This window comes from Delphinapterus leucas, chromosome 15 (genome assembly GCF_059928025.1).
Source record: "Delphinapterus leucas isolate spDelLeu-1000000601 "Yukka" chromosome 15, BTC_Dleu_Yukka2, whole genome shotgun sequence".
Taxonomy (NCBI): Eukaryota; Metazoa; Chordata; class Mammalia; order Artiodactyla; family Monodontidae; genus Delphinapterus; species Delphinapterus leucas.
In genome coordinates, this window is record NC_143143.1 from 31,889,372 (window position 1) to 31,908,668 (window position 19,297).

The following is a 19,297-nucleotide window of genomic DNA, read 5'->3' on the forward strand; positions in this document are numbered from 1 at the left end:
ATGAAAAAGTAGCTATCTCTGGCTGCACCCCCCAAATAAAATGTTTCAGAGGTAAACACAACATCTTAAAATCTCCGAAAAGGAAAAATGAATGATAGTATCTCTCACCCTGAAATGCTATCTCATTCCATTTTCCAAGTCTGGCAGATCTTTTCTGAAAGTGATTTCCTTGTTTACTTGCTATCCTTCTATACATGAACTTGTACATTATACATCCCCAGGATGATATAGATACTGCTTGTGTGTATATAGGTGTATATGCACAGGCACACGCACACACACACACACACACACACACACACCAAACACCCACATTGAGCCTCCCTCATTGAGCACTGAGTGGCTGTCTTGGGATGGTCCCCAAAGACGACGGCCAGAAGGTCAGCTCCTAGCTTGTAAGCTCTCCTGTATTTCCTGGCTACTTCTCTAATACCAAAGGATGAAAATCAGGTCATACCAACAGTTCAGGTTTCTCGACCATTAAAGTGGAAATGTTCCTTTAAATAAGACCTTTTCCCGTAAAGGATAATGTCAAGTACGAAAGAAGGATATCCCCGTGTGAGCAGTTCCCTTCATTCAGCAGTTCCCAACTGGACTGTCTCCATGACATTCCAGTGGTACCAGTCAGCTCCCACACCTGCAAGACCAGTTCTTTCATTCAGAGGGAGCAAACCCACTGAGAGAGGCTATTTTTGATGGTTCTTAATCAAAAAAAAAAAAGGCTTCACAGCTTCACAAAATCAATCTCTCGATGCAGCAAATTTAAATGGTCTTATTCCTAAAGCCCTAGAGACAGGCTAATCACGAGAATGAGGGAAGAAGTCTTAAAAATAGCGCCACCATTGTCCTTTCAAAATAGCAAATGATATTCTTCTAATGTCCTTAAACAGCTCTCGAAAAAAATTAAATAGCTTCCTCCAACTTGCAAAAGTTACAAAACAAAGTACACATGGAATATAAATTTAAAAAAAAACAACCTTTAAAGGCATCAGTGCTAGGACTCAGGATTAGAAGAAAGTTGGCCAACATCTTCTATAACTTTGCCCAGAATACATCAGTCCTGAGTGAAAAGGATCAGGCACATTTTTCTCTTAATGCACTTGACTTTGCACATATAGAAATAGTACCTGTAATGCTTTTCATACCACAGCAGAAAGAGAGTTAGCTTATTTTTCCCCCAGCCTGGAGGTCAAACTACTGACATATTACAAGGATGACTGTAAAGCATCTGAAATTACACAATGATGAGCTCCCTAAAGTAGCAAAACCAGAGAGTATAATGAATTGATTTTTCTTTTTTTTTTTTTTTACACTCATCTGGAATATCACACCATTTTGACTGTGGAAAAGAGAATACTGGCATTTTCTTTCTTCAATTCAATCAGCATTATCCTATTAGGTTAATACTAAACCTATTTAGGACGAAGAGGGTACAGACTGTCCAAGGAATAATAAAGGATTGCTTTGTGGGGAGGAGGAAATGGTTACTATACCCAGGAGACTGGCTCTTGCCCCCTTAGGTAAAACCTGTTCTTTTTAGTAACCCTCCTGGATGCTGGCTTGTCCCAAATTGCCTGTGTACGAAAAGCTCTGGGGCTGAACCCGGGATCTCTCTGTGCTTGGTAATCAACTTCTCTCCATCCCCACTTTCACAGTCTGGGGATGTGAAGGCAGCTGAACATTCCTGGCAGACCGGAAACCAGGCAGAGTTATTGAACGTGTTCACTTTCTAGTTCCTGATGTCAATATCCAAGTCTTTTGCAGCATCCTTCCCTGTTACCACAGTATCTGCTGCTGCTCTGCCAAATGCACTGCTTTCCTCCAGGGAGATTCTGATGGCTCTCTTGCATTTTCCATCAATGCAGGTAGAAGGAGGATGCTTTAGCAACCTCGAAGCCCCAGGGGGCGAAGGGCTAGTTTGCATTCAAAGGAAGCGAGGGCGTGTGTCAAAAACAGGAAGACACAGGGTTTATCAGTTTAACCACAGCCCTGGTAGGTTTGTTAAAACACAGATTGCCGGGCTCCAATTTCTGAGGATCTGATTCAATAAGGTCTGGGTTGGACCCTGAGAATCTGCATTTCTAAATTCCCAGGTCGTGCTGATGCTGCCCATCTGGATACTGCTCTTAGATGACCACTGATACAGAAGATGTTTTGGAAGAGTTGGGTTTTTTTTTCCTACCAACCTATTTCCATTTTGAAGTTGCTGGAGTTTGACCACATAACCTCTGATTTTTACTAACACTGTTAGCTCTAAGAAAATCTACTTAAAAATTGGTTTCCCAGAAAAAAAAAAAAAAAAGCTAACTAAAAGCAATGGCAAATTGCAAAATGTGGGTGGGTACACAGACTAATGGATCAAGTTTTATTCAAAAGGTTGGTGTATATGAGATTTTCTCCCCTACAACCCAGGAAAAGAACTGCACTTTATTAATACAGAATAATCACATATTTACCTGCTCATGAGACTATCAACTCACTTTTTAATATAAAGAACATAATTATCACTGAAAAACAAAAATGTAGCAACAACATTATTTTTTTGAGCATGGGTAGTTTTCCTCTGGAAAATTGATATATAGACATCTACAGATATATATAAAACAGCGATTTAAAATTACCCCCTCATACATTTTCAACTGAATCCAATGTAGTCCCCACCATTTTGGAAACGGGAGGTGGTCCCTACAGGAATTCCCACGGAAGTGTATTTTCACAACGTACTGATTAAAAACAGTGCAGTTGTTTCCCCGTATTTATAACAAGCATTTCAACATAAGCTAAACAATTCTAAAGTGAATGAAGTTGCTTACCTTTGAGCCTCGCTCATTAAAAATAATTTCAACATCTAAGATTTTACCAAATTGCTGCAAAGAAATAGAAATATTTTATAAGCAAGAAGAGAAACACACTGAATCATATTATGCGCATGGGTAATTGTGCCCCAAGTCAGAATTTGTTTTCTCTTTTAATGTCAAGGATATACATTTTATGTTGTTCTTTCATTAAACGATGCACTTGAACCAAGAGAAAATACAACCGCATGTATTATTTCCAAATTATGGCATATCCCACCATATAAGCTATCAGAATAGGGGCCCAGTACCAAGTATGTAACCGAGAGGTTAATTCTACTTTTCTTTCTTGATATGTGAGTGATTGCCTTCCCAGGCACTGAGCAGCAAAGATTAAAAACAGCTAGTATATACAAGGGCTCTTCTAGGCTACGTCACTAGCCACTGGGCAAAGCCCGCTTGGTGAAGTGGGATTTTGATAGTAAAATATCCGACTAGAATGGGATGTTGAGGATTTTGGACCTTGGCTCTGCAAAAGCCAGGAGCAGCCAGGCCATAAAAGAGAAGTAAAGATAAAAGGAAGATCCACTACACAGACACCCATCACAAGCAAGAAACCAGCACAGTTGTGGTCTATCCTCAGGCTGAAATGTACTTCTTTCAAGATGATTCTCCATGTTGTTAAACAAATAGCGTGAATAGGCTTTATAAAAAGTGGAAGAAACTCATTCAAATCTAGAAACAAAGTTTCAGATGACAAATACATTAGGTAGCCTGATAAAATACAGATGCTTGGTTAAATTTAAATGTCAGATTTTTCAGGATAAGTGTACCCCACACAATATTTGGGACATACTTATACTTAATAAAATATTTGTTATCTGAAATTACAATTTCTGATATTGTGTCTTGTATTTTGTAACTTACTATGACTAGTAACAGACCACCCTAGTAGTCCTAGTGACACAAGCACATCAGTCTGTAATTCACACTTAAAAAATGGGAACATGGACCCCGCTCCAAAAGCATTTGATAATTCAAAATCCTTTTCCCTGATGCTGGAATCCTTTCTGTTTTCTTAGATCGCAGGAAGTCGAATGGGCATTTTTTGAGTGTGGTCTGTTCTACATGAGTACAGGTGGGAGACAGTAGCACAAAAGCGTGTGACAAGGCCTGGGGGAAAATCAGATGGAAATTTTACCCTGACGCAGAATGAGAGCAAATGCCTGTTTCAGTGATTAAAAAACAAACAGAACAACATAAAGTAAAATTTCCATCCTCTTTTTCCCTGATTTTGAGCCTTCCTATTGTTCCATTTGCTTTTGCAGCCTGAATTTTTATTACATCTTTTATAACCCTAGGAGATTCTGTATTCTGTCTCTCTCCACTGGGTGGAAAGCCTTAAGCAGCCTCTGTGTAGCAGAGGATGGAGCCATGGGGAGGGAGGGGCAGGAGAGAAAGGGAACAATTAGATACAGAGGATTAGGGGCAGCTTGACTGACCCATGTGCACCACTCACAGAATACTGGGAGGCCCGGAGAGTAAGTGTCAAGAAGGTCTTACTGAGATTCAAAAAAAAGAAACAAAAAAATTTGGAATATACAGAGGCTATCCTCTGGAATGTACAAATAAATCTACATTACTCAGAAAGACAGAAAAACATATGTATGCTCCAGTCGAATATAAATAGCTCAAAATCTTGAAATGAGAGTAGTTTTGACTATGAGAAAAAGAAACCCAAAGCTATGTCATCTTGGGCCACAGAAATGTGCCCATCCCTCAGGATACGTACCCATCCAGGGGATTACAGACTTGAATTCTTCTTGTGGAGCAGAAGTGCTTCTCTACTTCAGCGAGAAGTAGAAGGATAGGAACCAATCAAGAAGAGAAGGCTCAACCAGGAGAGAAGATGGAAGGTCTACATCTCTAGCATGCCGTATGGAAATACCAAGAAACACGCAGCTAACTCACCCTGTAATTTGTGGATACTAAACTATTCTTTTGGTCAAGAGAAGATTCTTCTACTGCATTTTCCGTGCCCTTGATTTGGGCAGAGAAAATTGTTAAAAATAGAAGATAATTTTCAGATTTGGGAAATGCAGGATTTGCCATTGAAAGGTGAAGTGAATTTCATAGTTAAAAAGTCCTCCAGCTTTGTGAACTCCTCAGAAGCCATAATTCGGATATAACCTCCTTAGAATATTCAGTCCAGACAGATGCTATCATATTTATTTCAGGCCTAAGAGGCTGGAAGCACACATATTTATGCATAGAGAAGCTTGAAAAGGACTTCCTCTAAAACCACGAAGCAAATGTCATCCATGGAACATTCTCTAAGCAGTCAACACAAAAACACTTCCTTTAAAGTAAGATCTGGTTGAGACAGAACCAATGAAAAGGTAATCTTCACATGTGTCATTCCCTAAATGGAACAATGGCACCATATGCCCTGAAATGGTCCCCAATGTTTGCCTCTTTGGCAGTTGCCACTGGGTGGAAGATCCTCAAAGCCAGTGAAACAAGCCATAAGAAGAAGGCTGATGTAAGCCCCCTTCCTAAGGCAGTTGTGTACTATGTTTATAGTATCAACAGTTTAATTGGGAAGTTTGGTACTAATGATGTAAACACAGCTGGCACATTTTCAATTTAAATAGACACAACTCATTCGCAGACATAACTAGGATTTGTTTGCTCAACACCGACATTCAGCCGTGTTCAACAACATCTCAGAATCCAGGCGACGTGTTTCAATAGCTGTGTCAAGGATAAAATCCAGGAGCTTACAGGCACACACTTGGGCAAATAGGTACCACCCATTTTTAGATATTCTCAGATCAAATAATATTTCTTTGAAAACCTCTGAAAAGTGTTCAATGGATACAGTATAAAACATGAAAGTAAAGCTTAGTTCAAAGAGTGTGCATGAAGGCTAAGAAAAGGCATCATCCCAGTTTTCTTAGGGTCGGCTTCATGTTTTGGATGCAGAATAGAAGGCAACATGCCATGTCCGAAAACATCTCTATTTTGTTATACATCAAAGGTGATCGTGAAAGCTTCTTTTCTTCTCTAATGAAAACTTCTCTTGCATGTTCTGAAAGTCATGTAATCTGTGTCTGGTGACAATAGAGAATTCAGTGGATCATATTCATGCCCCAAAGGCCTGTATTTTGATAACGAAAGCAAGGTTGTGCCCTTGACAAGGGAGTGGGTAAAATCTGAAGCCAGTACTCACTGAATAGCTGTTTCTGAAGACAATTCTAGAATGAAATGCCTTGTATCAGAGGTCTGGATCTATAATCACCACCTCTCTCACACCGCAAATGCTTACTATTAAATATTAAGTTAAATTGAGCTTTTTATTCAAGAGCAAGACATTGTGATTAACTTGGTGGAAATCCATACATTGCTTTCATGGGTTCATTGAAAATTCAAACGGAAAGGAAACGCATGCTCTGACATGATCAAGAAGTAGGTAGCTGGGGCCAGAACCAAGGCCCCTGATAATATAAGATCCCATTCACTCACATGCCAACTGGTGTTTTAAAAAGACTCGGGCTTCTGCTTTGGATGTTGTGGCCACATCATGTTTTGACCAAGGAAAGTTCCATCTAAAACAGAAAAAAAACCCAGGAAATCTAAGATGACCTGGATGATTTAATGCCAAACACTGGAACAAATTTATCCAAAAGAGAAGGAAGTAAAGAATATAAAGCAAGGGGCTTCCCTGGTGGCGCAGTGGTGGAGAGTCCGCCTGCCGATGCAGGGGACACGGGTTCGCGCCCCGGTCCGGGAAGATCCCACGTGCCACAGAGCAGCTGGGCCCGTGAACCATGGCCGCTGAGCCTGCGCGTCTGGAGCCTGTGCTCCGCAACAGGAGAGGCCACAACAGTGAGAGGCCCGCGTACCGCAAAAAAAAAAAGAATATAAAGTGAATTGTGAAAGAAGGGAAACCAGGATTCTGACAAAGAGACACTAAAGCCACACATTAAAAATAAAATGTTGAGGCACCTGCGGTAACCATTAGGCCTGCAGGGGTTGCGAGCTTCACGGCTGAATTACTCATGGTTACAGAAGTTGTTCTAAACACTGCCAATGAAAAAGGAGGCTGTTTTTCCATTGGGTTTTGTTTTGGTTTGAAATCCCCATGGCCATATTGAACAAAAGAGACCAAGAAGAAAAATGCAAAAATCTTTGTGAGGGTTTTTCTCTGCCATCTCACTCCTTGTAGCCCCTGCCAGAGTGAAGGGACCAGGGCAAAACATAGCAACAAAAGGAGAGATGACATCTCATGTCTCAATGACTTGGAAAACACCTGATTGGGATTAAAATGTGATTTCTTAGAGTCACTATGAACCAAAAGAGGAAACCACGTTTAATTCTCTCAACTGGAGTGGAGGAACCAATCAGAATGTTTACAGATGCCTTTTCATGTGATTCATGCCACTAAATGTATCACATAACCACACGGGTTTGCCGCCACCCAGGTTTGGCCAGGAAGGATAGATTTTTTGCAGTATTAAGATTCCATGGCTTCAGAATGGTGGTTGTAAACCAAGGAGGTCTCAGAGTTATTGCAGAGTCCAGGAATCCGTAGGTCCCCGATGATTTTTATGGACAAAACCCATGAAAAAATCTTGCATACTTTAAAAATTGGACAGAGAGGCAGTTTGTGATGAACTGAATTAATTTCAGAATTACCGAATGCTGCATTTTCTGAATAGATAGATAGATTCTAAGTGTAGCTATCATCTTGTCAAATCCACATCTTGTCAGTTGCTTGAAAATTTTGACTTACAAAAAGTAGCTCTGAAACTAGTAGATTTTGATCAAGGTTTGACAACCGGTAGCACGATCCATCTTTTGGCAAGACTTTGCTCTATGCCACCTGTTCTACCCCGATAAGAATAGAGAGGCTCAGATATTCACACAAGCAGGGTCTCTTCTTCGGAGTCTAGCTGTGAATATTTTGAATACCTTAGCAGTATAGCCCTCTGGTAACTTTCAAGATAACAAAGAAGACAAGCGAGGACAGAGCATCCTCAGGGGTGGGAGTTAGGGTGTGTTGCAATGAGTGACACCAGAAAAGAGCACAGGATGGTCATTAAGAGGACCAAATTCAAAGCCAGCATCCCAGTGACACTTGATGAATTAAGACACATTGAAGAGCAAGACAACTTCTGAACCTGACGTGGCAAAAGGGATCTAATTCTTCTGGCTGTTGATCATTCAAACCTGGTTTCACTGCTTTACACACACTTAACCTTGGCTTTAACTTTGAATGTTCTGCACTTTTCAAAGTCATCTTTGACCTGAAAGTGCCCGAGGGTATCTCTGCTCTGCAAGAGTTAGAGGGCTCAACTCAAGGTTATTACCAAATGAGAGAGATAAAAGAGCAGAAGTTGACCTTTTCCACTGAAATGTCAGGATTCAAGCCTGGGTATCTTAAATATGAGGACGCTTCTTTTGCTTTTGTGTCAGATGCATACTTGATAAACATCATGCATGTTAAAGAAAATGTTCATGCTAACCCCACCATTGTGGAGTGATGACACAGAGCTCGCCTTTTCACATGGGGAAGGAGATCTAGTTGGCTCAGAGCTAGGCATTAAAGTTGAGCCTCTTCTTATTCCTTTTGTAATATCTGCATCCATCCCAAAAGCTTTTAGAAGGGGAATCTCTAGGCCGCCAACCTCTACTCTAAGTCATATGTTAAGGACATAGTTTTGTTCATTGAATCCACAGACATTTCCCACCAATGCTGGGCTGTCATAGACAAATAGACTGACTGCATTTGCAAAAATAAATACTATCCAAGTCCTGTCGTAGCTTTGTCCTTTGATGGAACACTGAGTCCAAAGAAATGGCAAACTCATCCCTTCCCAAGGAGGATGGTGCAAATATCGTCCAGAAAAAGAGTCAGGGTCACAATGTCCCATGAGCAAGCAACCCTATCATTTCTTTTCTCTGGGTTGGTGGTAGCTTCTGCCCTGCTCTGTGTTCCACCGTGGTGCCTGGGCAAGGCTGTCATTTGTGGCATATGACATCACAATCAAAATCTCTGAATCCTCACCACGGATTCTGGGAGAACGTACATTGCAGGATGCATGTCAGACTCAGAAATCTGTAGTGGATTTGTTTTGTTTTGTTTCGTTTTAGTGAAGCTTTATGCAGAACTAATTATTCTCAACTTCCTCTGAAGTCTAGATGCTCAGTGCCTGGGAGAGAGTACGGTCTGCAGAAATATGTCATGAGTCACTCTTCCTAATAATTTGGCAATTGCAATAGCAAGAAAAACCAAGGTGGATCATCATGGTTATTTTAGTCATGACATGGGGTCCCGGGCCACTCGATGGGGGATCATCAATGGGCTTGTTGCAACCATGTGCTATCTGGGAGCCCATTTTCCATTTGACATTCAAATTGCTAATTAGAAGAAGTGCCATTGGTCCAAGTGGAAACCTGGTGAACATATGCAAAGAAATTCATACTAAAATCATAGAGATCCTGGCCCCAAGACACCCACAGACTAGGATCTAAAATGCCTTTTCTTCCCCAGCCATGTAAACACCTCACCTTCGTATTATGAATGCCAAGAACTTACATGAGGAGGGAAGGGCTCTGGGGATCCCAGAGCGGGCACTGCAGAGGAGAAAGGCAGTACTTACGCCAAACATTTGTCGGAGGTCGGGATCCCGGAACCTGAAGGGGATGTTGGAGACGTGCAGCCTCTTGGGCTGGGACTTATTTTCCGTATTTTCGGAAGGCTGTGTCTGGGGCTGACCATCCGTGGGCGCCGCATCATCTGTCTGCTAAAAGAACAAGAGGAAAGCAAAGAGGCTCTGAGTGGACCCGAATGTTCTTTCCAGTGTGCTTTTGCTTCCCCTAAATGGTAGGAAAATGCCAGAACAAAGGAATAAGGACAGGAAGAAACTGCTGAGTCATTCATTCATTCATCCAACAAATATTTATTGAACATCCACTGAGCGCCCATCACGGATCCAGGATTCAGCAGCAAGCAAAACAACAAAGATCGTTACTGTCATGGATCCTAATTCACACAGGGGAAGACAGACAATAAACTCATTAAGGAAATACAGAGCTGGCAGAAGGAGATAAGCACTATGGGGATAAAGCAAGGGGAGGGGCTCGCTGGTACTGGGGTGCAGCGAGTTCTAATAGATAATTAGAGAAAACCTCATCTAGAAAAGGAGAATACTCATTAAAGGTATCCCTTCATCGAGGCTGTTCAAAAATCTGAAAATACGCCTGCATAATTTTTGAGGCCATACAGATAAAAATATTAGTAAATCTCCTAAAAAATTTGAAGAGGCTGTTTGGTGTTCTGAAGTCCAAGTAACCATCTGCCAGACTTAAATTTTATTTTTTACGGTTTTCATTTTTCATTTCTTGATTGTGCAGGCCTATGCTGTTCATTATGGTTGACCCCATGTGGCTCTTTAAAGTGAAATGAACTAAGATTAAGTAAAATGGGAAATCCAGTGCCTTCATTGCACTAGCCACATTTAGCATGCTCAGTAGCCACACGTGGCTGGTGGCTTCCATGTCAGACAATGCAGATACAGAACATCTATATCTAGCAAGTTCTGTTGGCCTAAGTTGGTGTAGACAATGTTACATTGTTAGCATAACTCATTACTCTGCCTCCCACTCTACCCCATCCCCCAAGTAAAAGCCTGGATAGTATGATATTACATTGACACCCCTATACAGGCAGGAACCAGGAGAAAAGCCACTTTAACATTTGAGTTAATCATATAGGCCATTCCCATACTCTCAGTTCTAGAGTTTTAACATTTCAGAGATGCTTCATTTCTAGATACTTTCTCTGCAATTAGCATGTAGTGCCTCTAGGTGGCAGTAGATGCCACCTACATCAGATAACCGGCTTCGTAAAACAATGATGGAAAACCCCTGCAAGAAGCCCCATCAAATTTACCAGCAAGGGACTGTCCCCACCTACTTATAAGCAATTTAGAAGCATTTACCTGGGACAAAACTATCAATGCAGGCAGCTAGGTGTAAAATAATAAAGACAATCTTACCAACTGACATATGTATATATAAAGCCAAAATAACATGGGCATAATTAGTGACTTTCTTGTCAACCCTTGTATTTACTGACAGATTTCACTGGCAACTCCTTCCTAACACACCCTAAATTGTATCTGGAAGTCAAGACGTTCCGGTGGTTGCCATACTACTCTTCCAAGCTCCTTTGGTATTCAAAACCTACCAGCTAACTTTCTTCAACTTTCAAGGGCCCCGTCATGAAGATAATGTACCTGGTCATTTTGCCAACGCTGTTGGATTGAATAAAGAGGATGGTGATCGTTTTCTAATATGGAAAATGAGCAATAACAATGGTGCACACCTATAAGGTTCTGTGACGACTGAACACAGTAACACATGATGCTGACTTGGCAGAGTTCTCGGCACACAATACAGTCAATAAATGGGAGGTGAGGCAATTTTTAGATTGGCGGTGATTTTTACAAAAATGTCAAAGGACACGTGCAAAAAGCCTCTCAGGAAACATGAAGGAAAGGTTCTCATACGCTTATTAAACACATCTTTCCTGAGCAACTACTATCCCCTGGACACTTAAGTTCGTCCTCCAAAGCATATGCAGTCCCCAGTTTAGTGGAAGAGAAAGAGGTAGAAGACGACAATTGTAATACAGACTATTGAGAGCAGGGGTCAAAATGAATCACAGGGGGCTGAGTAAACTTAAATCAGGGACACACCACAGGCGTGCCGATTCTGAAGGTTACATTTTCACTGGGAGATGTTTAAGAGAAAGGGTAAAGGGGACCAATACTGTACCAGCAGAGGACAAAGAATGTGGCAGGATGCAGAGAGGTGAATCGTGTTCTGGATTCGGGGGAATACACGTGGACCTTTGTGTCACTAGTTGGTGGGCGTGTGTATGAAGGAAGGGCGGGAGAATACACTGTAGAGGGAGGCAGGGGTTGGACCATGAAGAACCTGGGTGCAGCCCAAGAGGATACATTTCATCCTAAAAACTAGGGGGAGACACTTAAGGATCATAGCAGGGGTGTGACATGGGCAGCGCGAGACACAAGCTGAGCCATGGGAGATGAATGATAAATGTCTCTTTCCTGGCTGGCTGACTCACCAACTGAATGGGTGAATGCATTACGAGTATATGAAGAAATGAATGAATGAAGGAGTGAACCATCAGCTTTGCCACCTTCAAGTGATAGTCGAAGAACAATATTATAACACTGAGACCCAGAGCAGGGACTGTGTTTTCTCTGCTGGTAATATGAAGTCTGGCGACATACCCATGAGATAGATAGAAATGACTTTGCATCATGAGATTGTCACTTTCACAGGGGTCAGGGGTCTTAACTACCCCAACAAAAGACTTCTCTAAGTTTGCAGAAGCAGCAGCTCAGCCCCCATGCTTTCAAGCCCACTTTTTCCCTCTTGTTAGAAGTTGCTGTTCAAATGCAAATTAAAACCAGCTCCTTCTCCTCCCAAGAAGGAAACTTAGATTTGGATTTGTGTATATCTGCTGGATATTTCAGCTTAATAAACCTAATTAGGAATTACAGAGATTATGATTAAACATATTAAATGATTAATAGCATTATGCTGCTCATGTGAAAATGAAAATTAATCATCTTTAGTCAAACAGGACTTTGGAGAAATCTTTGCATTGTTTCCTTTGATAAAAACATACACCGCTCAATTAATCATTGGGTAGCGTGTGCAAATATACAAATGCTCATAAATGGTTGTGTCGGAATACCTGTGTGTTAAAAGTAATTTCAAAGATAACATGGAAGAAGAAAAACTCAACCAAAAATACTTCAGACATCATAGGGGAATGGAAAGGAAAGGGAAGAGGAGGAATGTCAGGATCCAGAGGTTGAAAAAGAAAAATAGAAAAAAAAACCTTTTAGATTGAGCATACCTGCTTCTGTGGTGTGATGTAACACAAGATGGGGCTTTGATGAGGACCAAATGTAGTAGGAGGTGAACAAAAAAAGCTACGACAGAGCCTCAGTCACGCTAGGAGTCAGAGCTACAGGAATGACCCTTACTGACCCACATCTTGAGTATTTCAGGCTGTGAGATTTCCTTTTTGTTGGGAACTTTCAGAGAAAACATATTCAGAACATATTCAGTGTTTTATATCCCTCTATTAGTTTCCGAAGAAATTACCAAAACCCTGGTGACTTAAAGCAACAGAAACTGATTCTCTCCCAGTTGTAAGGGCCAGAAATGTACAATAAAGGTGCCATTGGGGCCATGCTCCAGCTGGAGGCTTCCAGGGGAAATCCTTCCTTGTTCTTCCAGCTGCTGGTGCCTCTTGGCTCAGCGGAGCTGCATTGCTCCAATCTCTCGTCTTCGTTTGGCCTTCTTCCCTCTGCATGTCTGAGACTCATCTCCCTCTGCCTTTTTCTTCTTACAAGGACATTAGTCATTGGATTTAGAGCTCACCCTAAATTATGATCTGGTCTTGAAATCCTTAACTTAATTACATCTGCAAAGACCTTTTTTTTCCAAATAAGGTCACATTCCCAGGTTTACGAAGATCAGAACATAGACATATTTTTTGAAGGCCATCATTCAACTCACCAAGACCCCTGCTAAGCAAACATACTGGAAATGCATGGAGAATGAGTAATTGTTATCAAGGGTTATCAAGGTGTGGTTGTACTTTTTACCAGTTCTGGCGGCATGGGGCTCTCAAAAGGGTTGGCCTCAACCCAGGTTCAGAAGAAGGGAGAATGTCCCTACTAGAGGTGCCCCCAGGCTCTCATCCATCACACTGGCCACTCTGATGAGTTCCCTAAAACGAGAAGAGACTTGAGTCTTCCCTTCAAACGCAGGGGCTCCAAGACCCCCTTTCTGCACCTGCTTCTGGATGCACTGACACGCTTCGGCCGGGCTGAGGAGCGTTCCTTCAGCCTCCAGAAAGGCCACCAGCACTTGCAAGAGGAAGACCTGCCTGCAGGTTCCCTGAACAGATGGATAAGCATCCCTGAGAACTCCGCTGAAGCTTATGGCAAAAGCGTAGGGCACAATGTCTAAAGACAAAAATAATGTGAAAAAGCTGTACAACTTACTAAAAGAATGAAACATCTAGAATGTGTCTTTCTGAAAGGCAGTGTCTACCTGGTTTGCAGTTACATTCCCCAAGGCTTATGCATGTCAAAGCTTAGTGGGAATTAATCGTTGAAAGAAGAACTCTTGATTTATCCATGTCTGATGTTTTTCTTTTGAAAGTCATTTTGCCTCTAAAGTGGGAACCAACTGAATTAGAAATGTGCCTCGTAAACCCCATTTGGAAGATCAGAAGGTGGAACATAAAAACGAAGCAAATTCATACTGGTCCACTCGCTCAGAGATTGAAGGAAATTGAGACAAGTAAGGACGTGAGAGCCGTGAGCAGAATGGCCAGGGCACCATCCGTCTCAGAACCCTCCCATCCAGACCCTCACCCTGGTCTAGGAGATACAGCCCTAACCCCCTTGCTTCCTACCGCTCCCCTGTCTTGTTCACGGGCCTCTTTGCTCTCCCTTCAACATACTCAACACACGCCTCCTTAGTCTTTGCACCTGTTTGTTAGTCCCTTTGCCTGGGTATTTCTCTCCCCAGACGCCTGTGTAGCTTGCCCCCTGTTGCCAGTCAGGTCTCTGCCCAGATATCACTGATCGGAGAAGTCTTCCCTGGCCCCATCATCTCCTGGGCATATACCCAGACAAAACTCTAATTCAAAAAGATACATGCACTTCTATGTTCATAGCAGCACTATTCACCATAGCCAAGACATGGAAACAACCTAAATGTCCATCAATAGATGAACAGATAAAGAAGATGTGGTATATATATATATATATATATATATATATATATATATACATATATATATACACACACACACACACACACACAATGGAATACTACTCAGCCATAAAAAAGAATGAAATGATACTATTTGCAGCAACATGGATGGAAACAGAGATTATCACACTAAGTGAAGTTAGTCAGAAAGAGAAAGACAAATACCATATGATATCACTTATATATGGAATATAAAATATGACCCAAAGGAACTTATCTGTGAAACAGAAACAGACTCGCGGACATGGAGAACAGACTTGTGATTGCCAAGGGGAAGGGGGTTGGGGGAGGGATGAAGTGTGAGTTTGGGATTAGCAGGTGCAAACTATTATATATAGAATGGATAAACAACAAGGTCCCACTGTGTAGCACAGGGAACTATATTCAATATCCTGTGATAAACCGTAGTGAAAAAGAATATGAAAAAGAATGTATATATATGTATAACTGAATCACTTTACTGTATAGCAGAAATTAACACAACATTGTGGATCAACTACAATAAAACATTTATAAATAAATAAATAAATAAAACAGCTGCATCAGCCTCTCCTCCCTTCATGCCTATAGATTTGTTTTTTCACAGCACACCTCACTTCTTACCTTTATATTATATGTTTCTGTTAATTTCTATAGTCTGTCTTCTCCACCAGAATGCACAGTCCATGAGAGTAGAGACCATAGAACTTCTATTCACTTTTTATCCCTAACCTCCTAGAACAGAGTTTCTCATAACAGGAATGTTGCCACTTGGGGCTGTTTAATCCTTTGATGTGGTGATCACCCCGTGCACCATAAGAGGGTCAGTAGCATCCCAGGCCTCCACCCACTTGAGTTGAGACAGCTGAAAATATCTTCTGGGTTCAAATGTCCCAGGGGGAGCAAAACTGCATGAATTGAAACCGCTGACCTAGCACAGGTGGTAAATTCTCAGTAAATATCTGTAACATAAATGAATAGGCCTGGTTTTGCCATGAGGGAGCTGCATGAATGCTAACTTCATGTCTCTGGGTCTTAGTTTGCATGTGCATAAAGAAACAAATGTATATCTGTCCTGGATCCTTTAGAGTGGGGTCATGAATTCAAAGTCCCATGAATAAACAGGGGATCATTACCATCCTTACTATGAAAAGGATTAATAACCATCAGCTTTTGTTCTTTATTTCTCAGGCCCACAGTTGCCGACGACTCTGCGTAGCAGAGTCCTCGTCTCGCAGGAAGGGTTGCAGGACCCTATGTGGATGCAGTGTCCATTAACCTCAAGAGGTGGATGTCCAGGTAGCTCTTGGCAAGAGGTTCCCAAATAAGCTCATTAGAACAGCAAAGCCAGCTTCTGCTCTGGCCCAGTTCAAAGGCCCTGTTAGGAGGCAGGATGAGTGCCACAGAATTTTTCCTAATAAACAAACTCCCCAGATATTGGCGCAGGTTATAAATGTTAAGAAAACACCACCAGCACTTTAATCTCCTGAAGATCACTTAGTGCTTCCGCAAAAACCTTAATAAAGAACCGTGGGGCTCCCTCTGCTATAATCTTTCCTAATTCAATGAATAGCTCTGAGAAACCTAAGGCTAATCCTGGTGAAATTGGATTTTGATATCGACCAATCCAGGGATGACTGCTGAAGAGAATACGCATGGCTGTGCAGAAGTCTGCACCTTTCAGATCCTGGCCCCGCCCCACGGTCCGTCTCCTCTCTCTAAGCCCACATACGCTCTGCTGAGTTCACCTGTGCACCATATTTTGGGGATGACCAGGTTGTAGAATCACAGGCCAAGGGCTTTTGCAGCTGGATATCTCTGAGTTCAAACTCTGTTCCATCATTTACTAGTCCAGCTCCTTAAATTCTTCTGAGGCTCAGTTTCCTCGGCTGCAAGTAGGGATAAAAGAGTTGCCTGTAGTCCCAGGTCACTGGAGGTAACGTAGGTGACCATGACAAGGATGCATAAGTAAAATGTGGCAAAGTTGTCAGCAGAAATTTGAATTAGAGAGAACGGAGAGATTTGGAAGCACAGCATGGAGTGTGTGTATGGGGGAGGGGAGACAATGATGATAAATAAACAGGAACTGTACCAAAGTATACCTGATGAAGGGAAGCAGAGGATGCCACTCCCAAACATGCCTGTTTGGCACAAGGATTATTGGGGGATGATTACTTCTGAGAAACAGCAGGCATAGGAGAAACTATGAATACAGAGTAGAAGTTACCCTTTTTGTAAGAGACGTTACATTTATAAAGGAACTCTCCATTTGTAAGGGTGTCTCCCTCTAGGTGCAGGGAAGAGACGGATAACTAAATCTCTAGAAACTCTTAGCAATGGGAAGGTGACAACTTAAATCTGCATCACAACCACGCCCTCGTTTACTGAGTTTTTCCTCATAACCCCCCAGACTGGCTCCCATTCCCAACATCTCCTTTTGTCTTGAGCTGGAGATATTATTTAAGGTGGTGGCTTGGACCATTTTGGGGCGTTGCTCAGGTTCCCTGGGTCTCTCCTATGTGCACAGGAGGTGTACATGACATTATTATTATTAAACTTCTGTTTGTTTTTCTCCTGTGAATCTTTCATTGTAGGGGGGTCTCAGCCAAGAACCTAGAAGGGTAAAAGTAAAATTATTTTTCCTGCCCTACGTGACAAAAATTAAAACACATATGCTCACAACACAGCACTAATTCAAGGACGGTGATCAAGCACTTTAGGGCAGCCCTGCCCAACAAAATAAAACAGGAGCCACATATGCAATTTAAAAATTTCCAGAAGCCATTTGTCAAAAAAGTAAAAAGAAACACGTGACGTTAATTTTAAGAACATATTTGTTTAACCCCCTGAATAAAAATATTACTTCATTACATAAACAATGTAAGTGATATTTTACATTTTTTAACTCAATCTTCTAAATCTTGTGTATAATTTGTACTTAAGCTCATCATCTCAATATGGACACTAACTTTTCATTGGAAATGCCTGAGCTGTATTTAGGCTTTGAAAGATTGATGGTTGACTATTCAAGACTCTCAAAACATACCTAAATGGATTCAAATCACTGAATCAAGTATCAGTGTTTGCATTAAATTACAGTTGAATCAGAATAAAGATTCAGTTCCACGGTCATACCATCCACATTTCAAGGGCTCAAGGGATACCCACGGCTGGCAGAGTAAGGGCCCCTTAGAAGCGTTAATATCCTAATCCCTAGAACCTGTGACTATGTTACTGTATATGACAAAGGGGAATGAAGGCTACAGATGGATTTAACGTTGCTAATCAGCTGACCTTAAAACAGGGAAATGATGCTGGATTATCTAGTGGGCCCAGGGTACCTACAAGGGTCTTAAAAGTGGAAGCAGGAAGCAGAACAGCCAGCGACAAGGACTCCACCCACCATCACTTGCTTTGAAGTTGGAGGAAGCAGGTCATGAGCCAGAGAATGAGGGCGACCTCCAGGAGTCAGAAAATGAAAGGAAAGGGACCCTATCCAGAGCCTACAGAAAACAATGTAATCCTGAAGACACCTTGCTTTTAGCCTGGTGAGACCCATGCCAGACTTCTGACCCCAAACTGTAAGATAAATACATTTTTGTTGTTTAAATCACTGAGTCTGTGGTACTTTGTTAGGGCAGCAACAGAAAGATAACGCATCCCCTACTTAAAAAGCATAGCTACAGAACACTTCCATCATTGCAAAAAGTTCTACTGGACAACACTGCTTTAGAGCAATGGTGTCTTGGGGGATGGGAGTGGAAATGGGTTTAAAAGGGAAGAAAGTAGGAAAAGAAAGAGAAAGAAAATGTCTTCTTAGGGCACTGGTGATGGGATGCTTCAAAAGGAGGAATGTGATAATTTGAGAGTCAACTCTCCGTGGCTGTGTTTTAAATAAAAATATTTTGAAAGCATGAAATAAATTTGGGGTAATAATAGCTTCCTCATGCGGTACTGCAATAATTAAATATGCACCACATATATAGGGCTATGCTTCCCCATGCAGTTGGTCCTACCAATGGCAGCTGTACCGTTTGTTGCTATCATTATCATTATTATTATTGTTACTGGGGATGTATCTCTTCACTCTGTAGATAAATGTCTCTTAACTTATTGCTGTTCTTAGACACACTAGGGTTTTACGAAAGCTGTGGACCTACTGCCTGGGGGGAAAATGCACATACACCTGAGCTTTGCATACAATTTCAGAAGTTCGCGAACACCCCGAAGGATAAAGCTGACGTCCGTGGACCCTGGGTAAGGACCGCTACTGTGTGAGGGCGTTCGCCCCCCTCTATCCTGAGTTGAGACACTGGATGTTGAGGCCACCACCCACGGGTCACTTATAAGCTAAGTGCGGACCTGGCTAAAGGGTCTGAGATAGAGCATTGAAAATAGAACTGTGCTGAGATCCTGCTGTGAGTTGGGTATCTTTCTAGATGTTTTCCATACCTTATCCCACTGAATCATCACAAGGCCATGAGGCTCAGAGAGGTTAAGTGACCTGTCCCAAGTCGCACAGCTAGGAGATGGCAGAGCCAGAATTAAACCTAGGATATCTAATTTCATATCCTGGACTCTTTTGCCCCCTCCCCACCACGGCCTCTCAAGGTCGAGGTGAAGAC

At 41.8% G+C, this 19,297-nt stretch overlaps 1 protein-coding gene across 1 annotated transcript in view; it reads right to left on the reverse strand.

Annotated features, from left to right (window-relative positions):
• RBFOX1 (RNA binding fox-1 homolog 1) overlaps window positions 1–19,297 on the reverse strand; it is a 180,694-nt gene that overhangs the window by 117,608 nt on the left and 43,789 nt on the right. The window contains exons 2-3 of the mRNA XM_022552334.2: window positions 9,461–9,604; window positions 2,814–2,867 (exon numbers count right to left, since the gene is read on the reverse strand). Coding sequence (XP_022408042.2) covers window positions 2,814–2,867; window positions 9,461–9,604 — 198 coding nt within the window. The remainder of the gene's footprint in view (window positions 1–2,813; window positions 2,868–9,460; window positions 9,605–19,297) is intronic.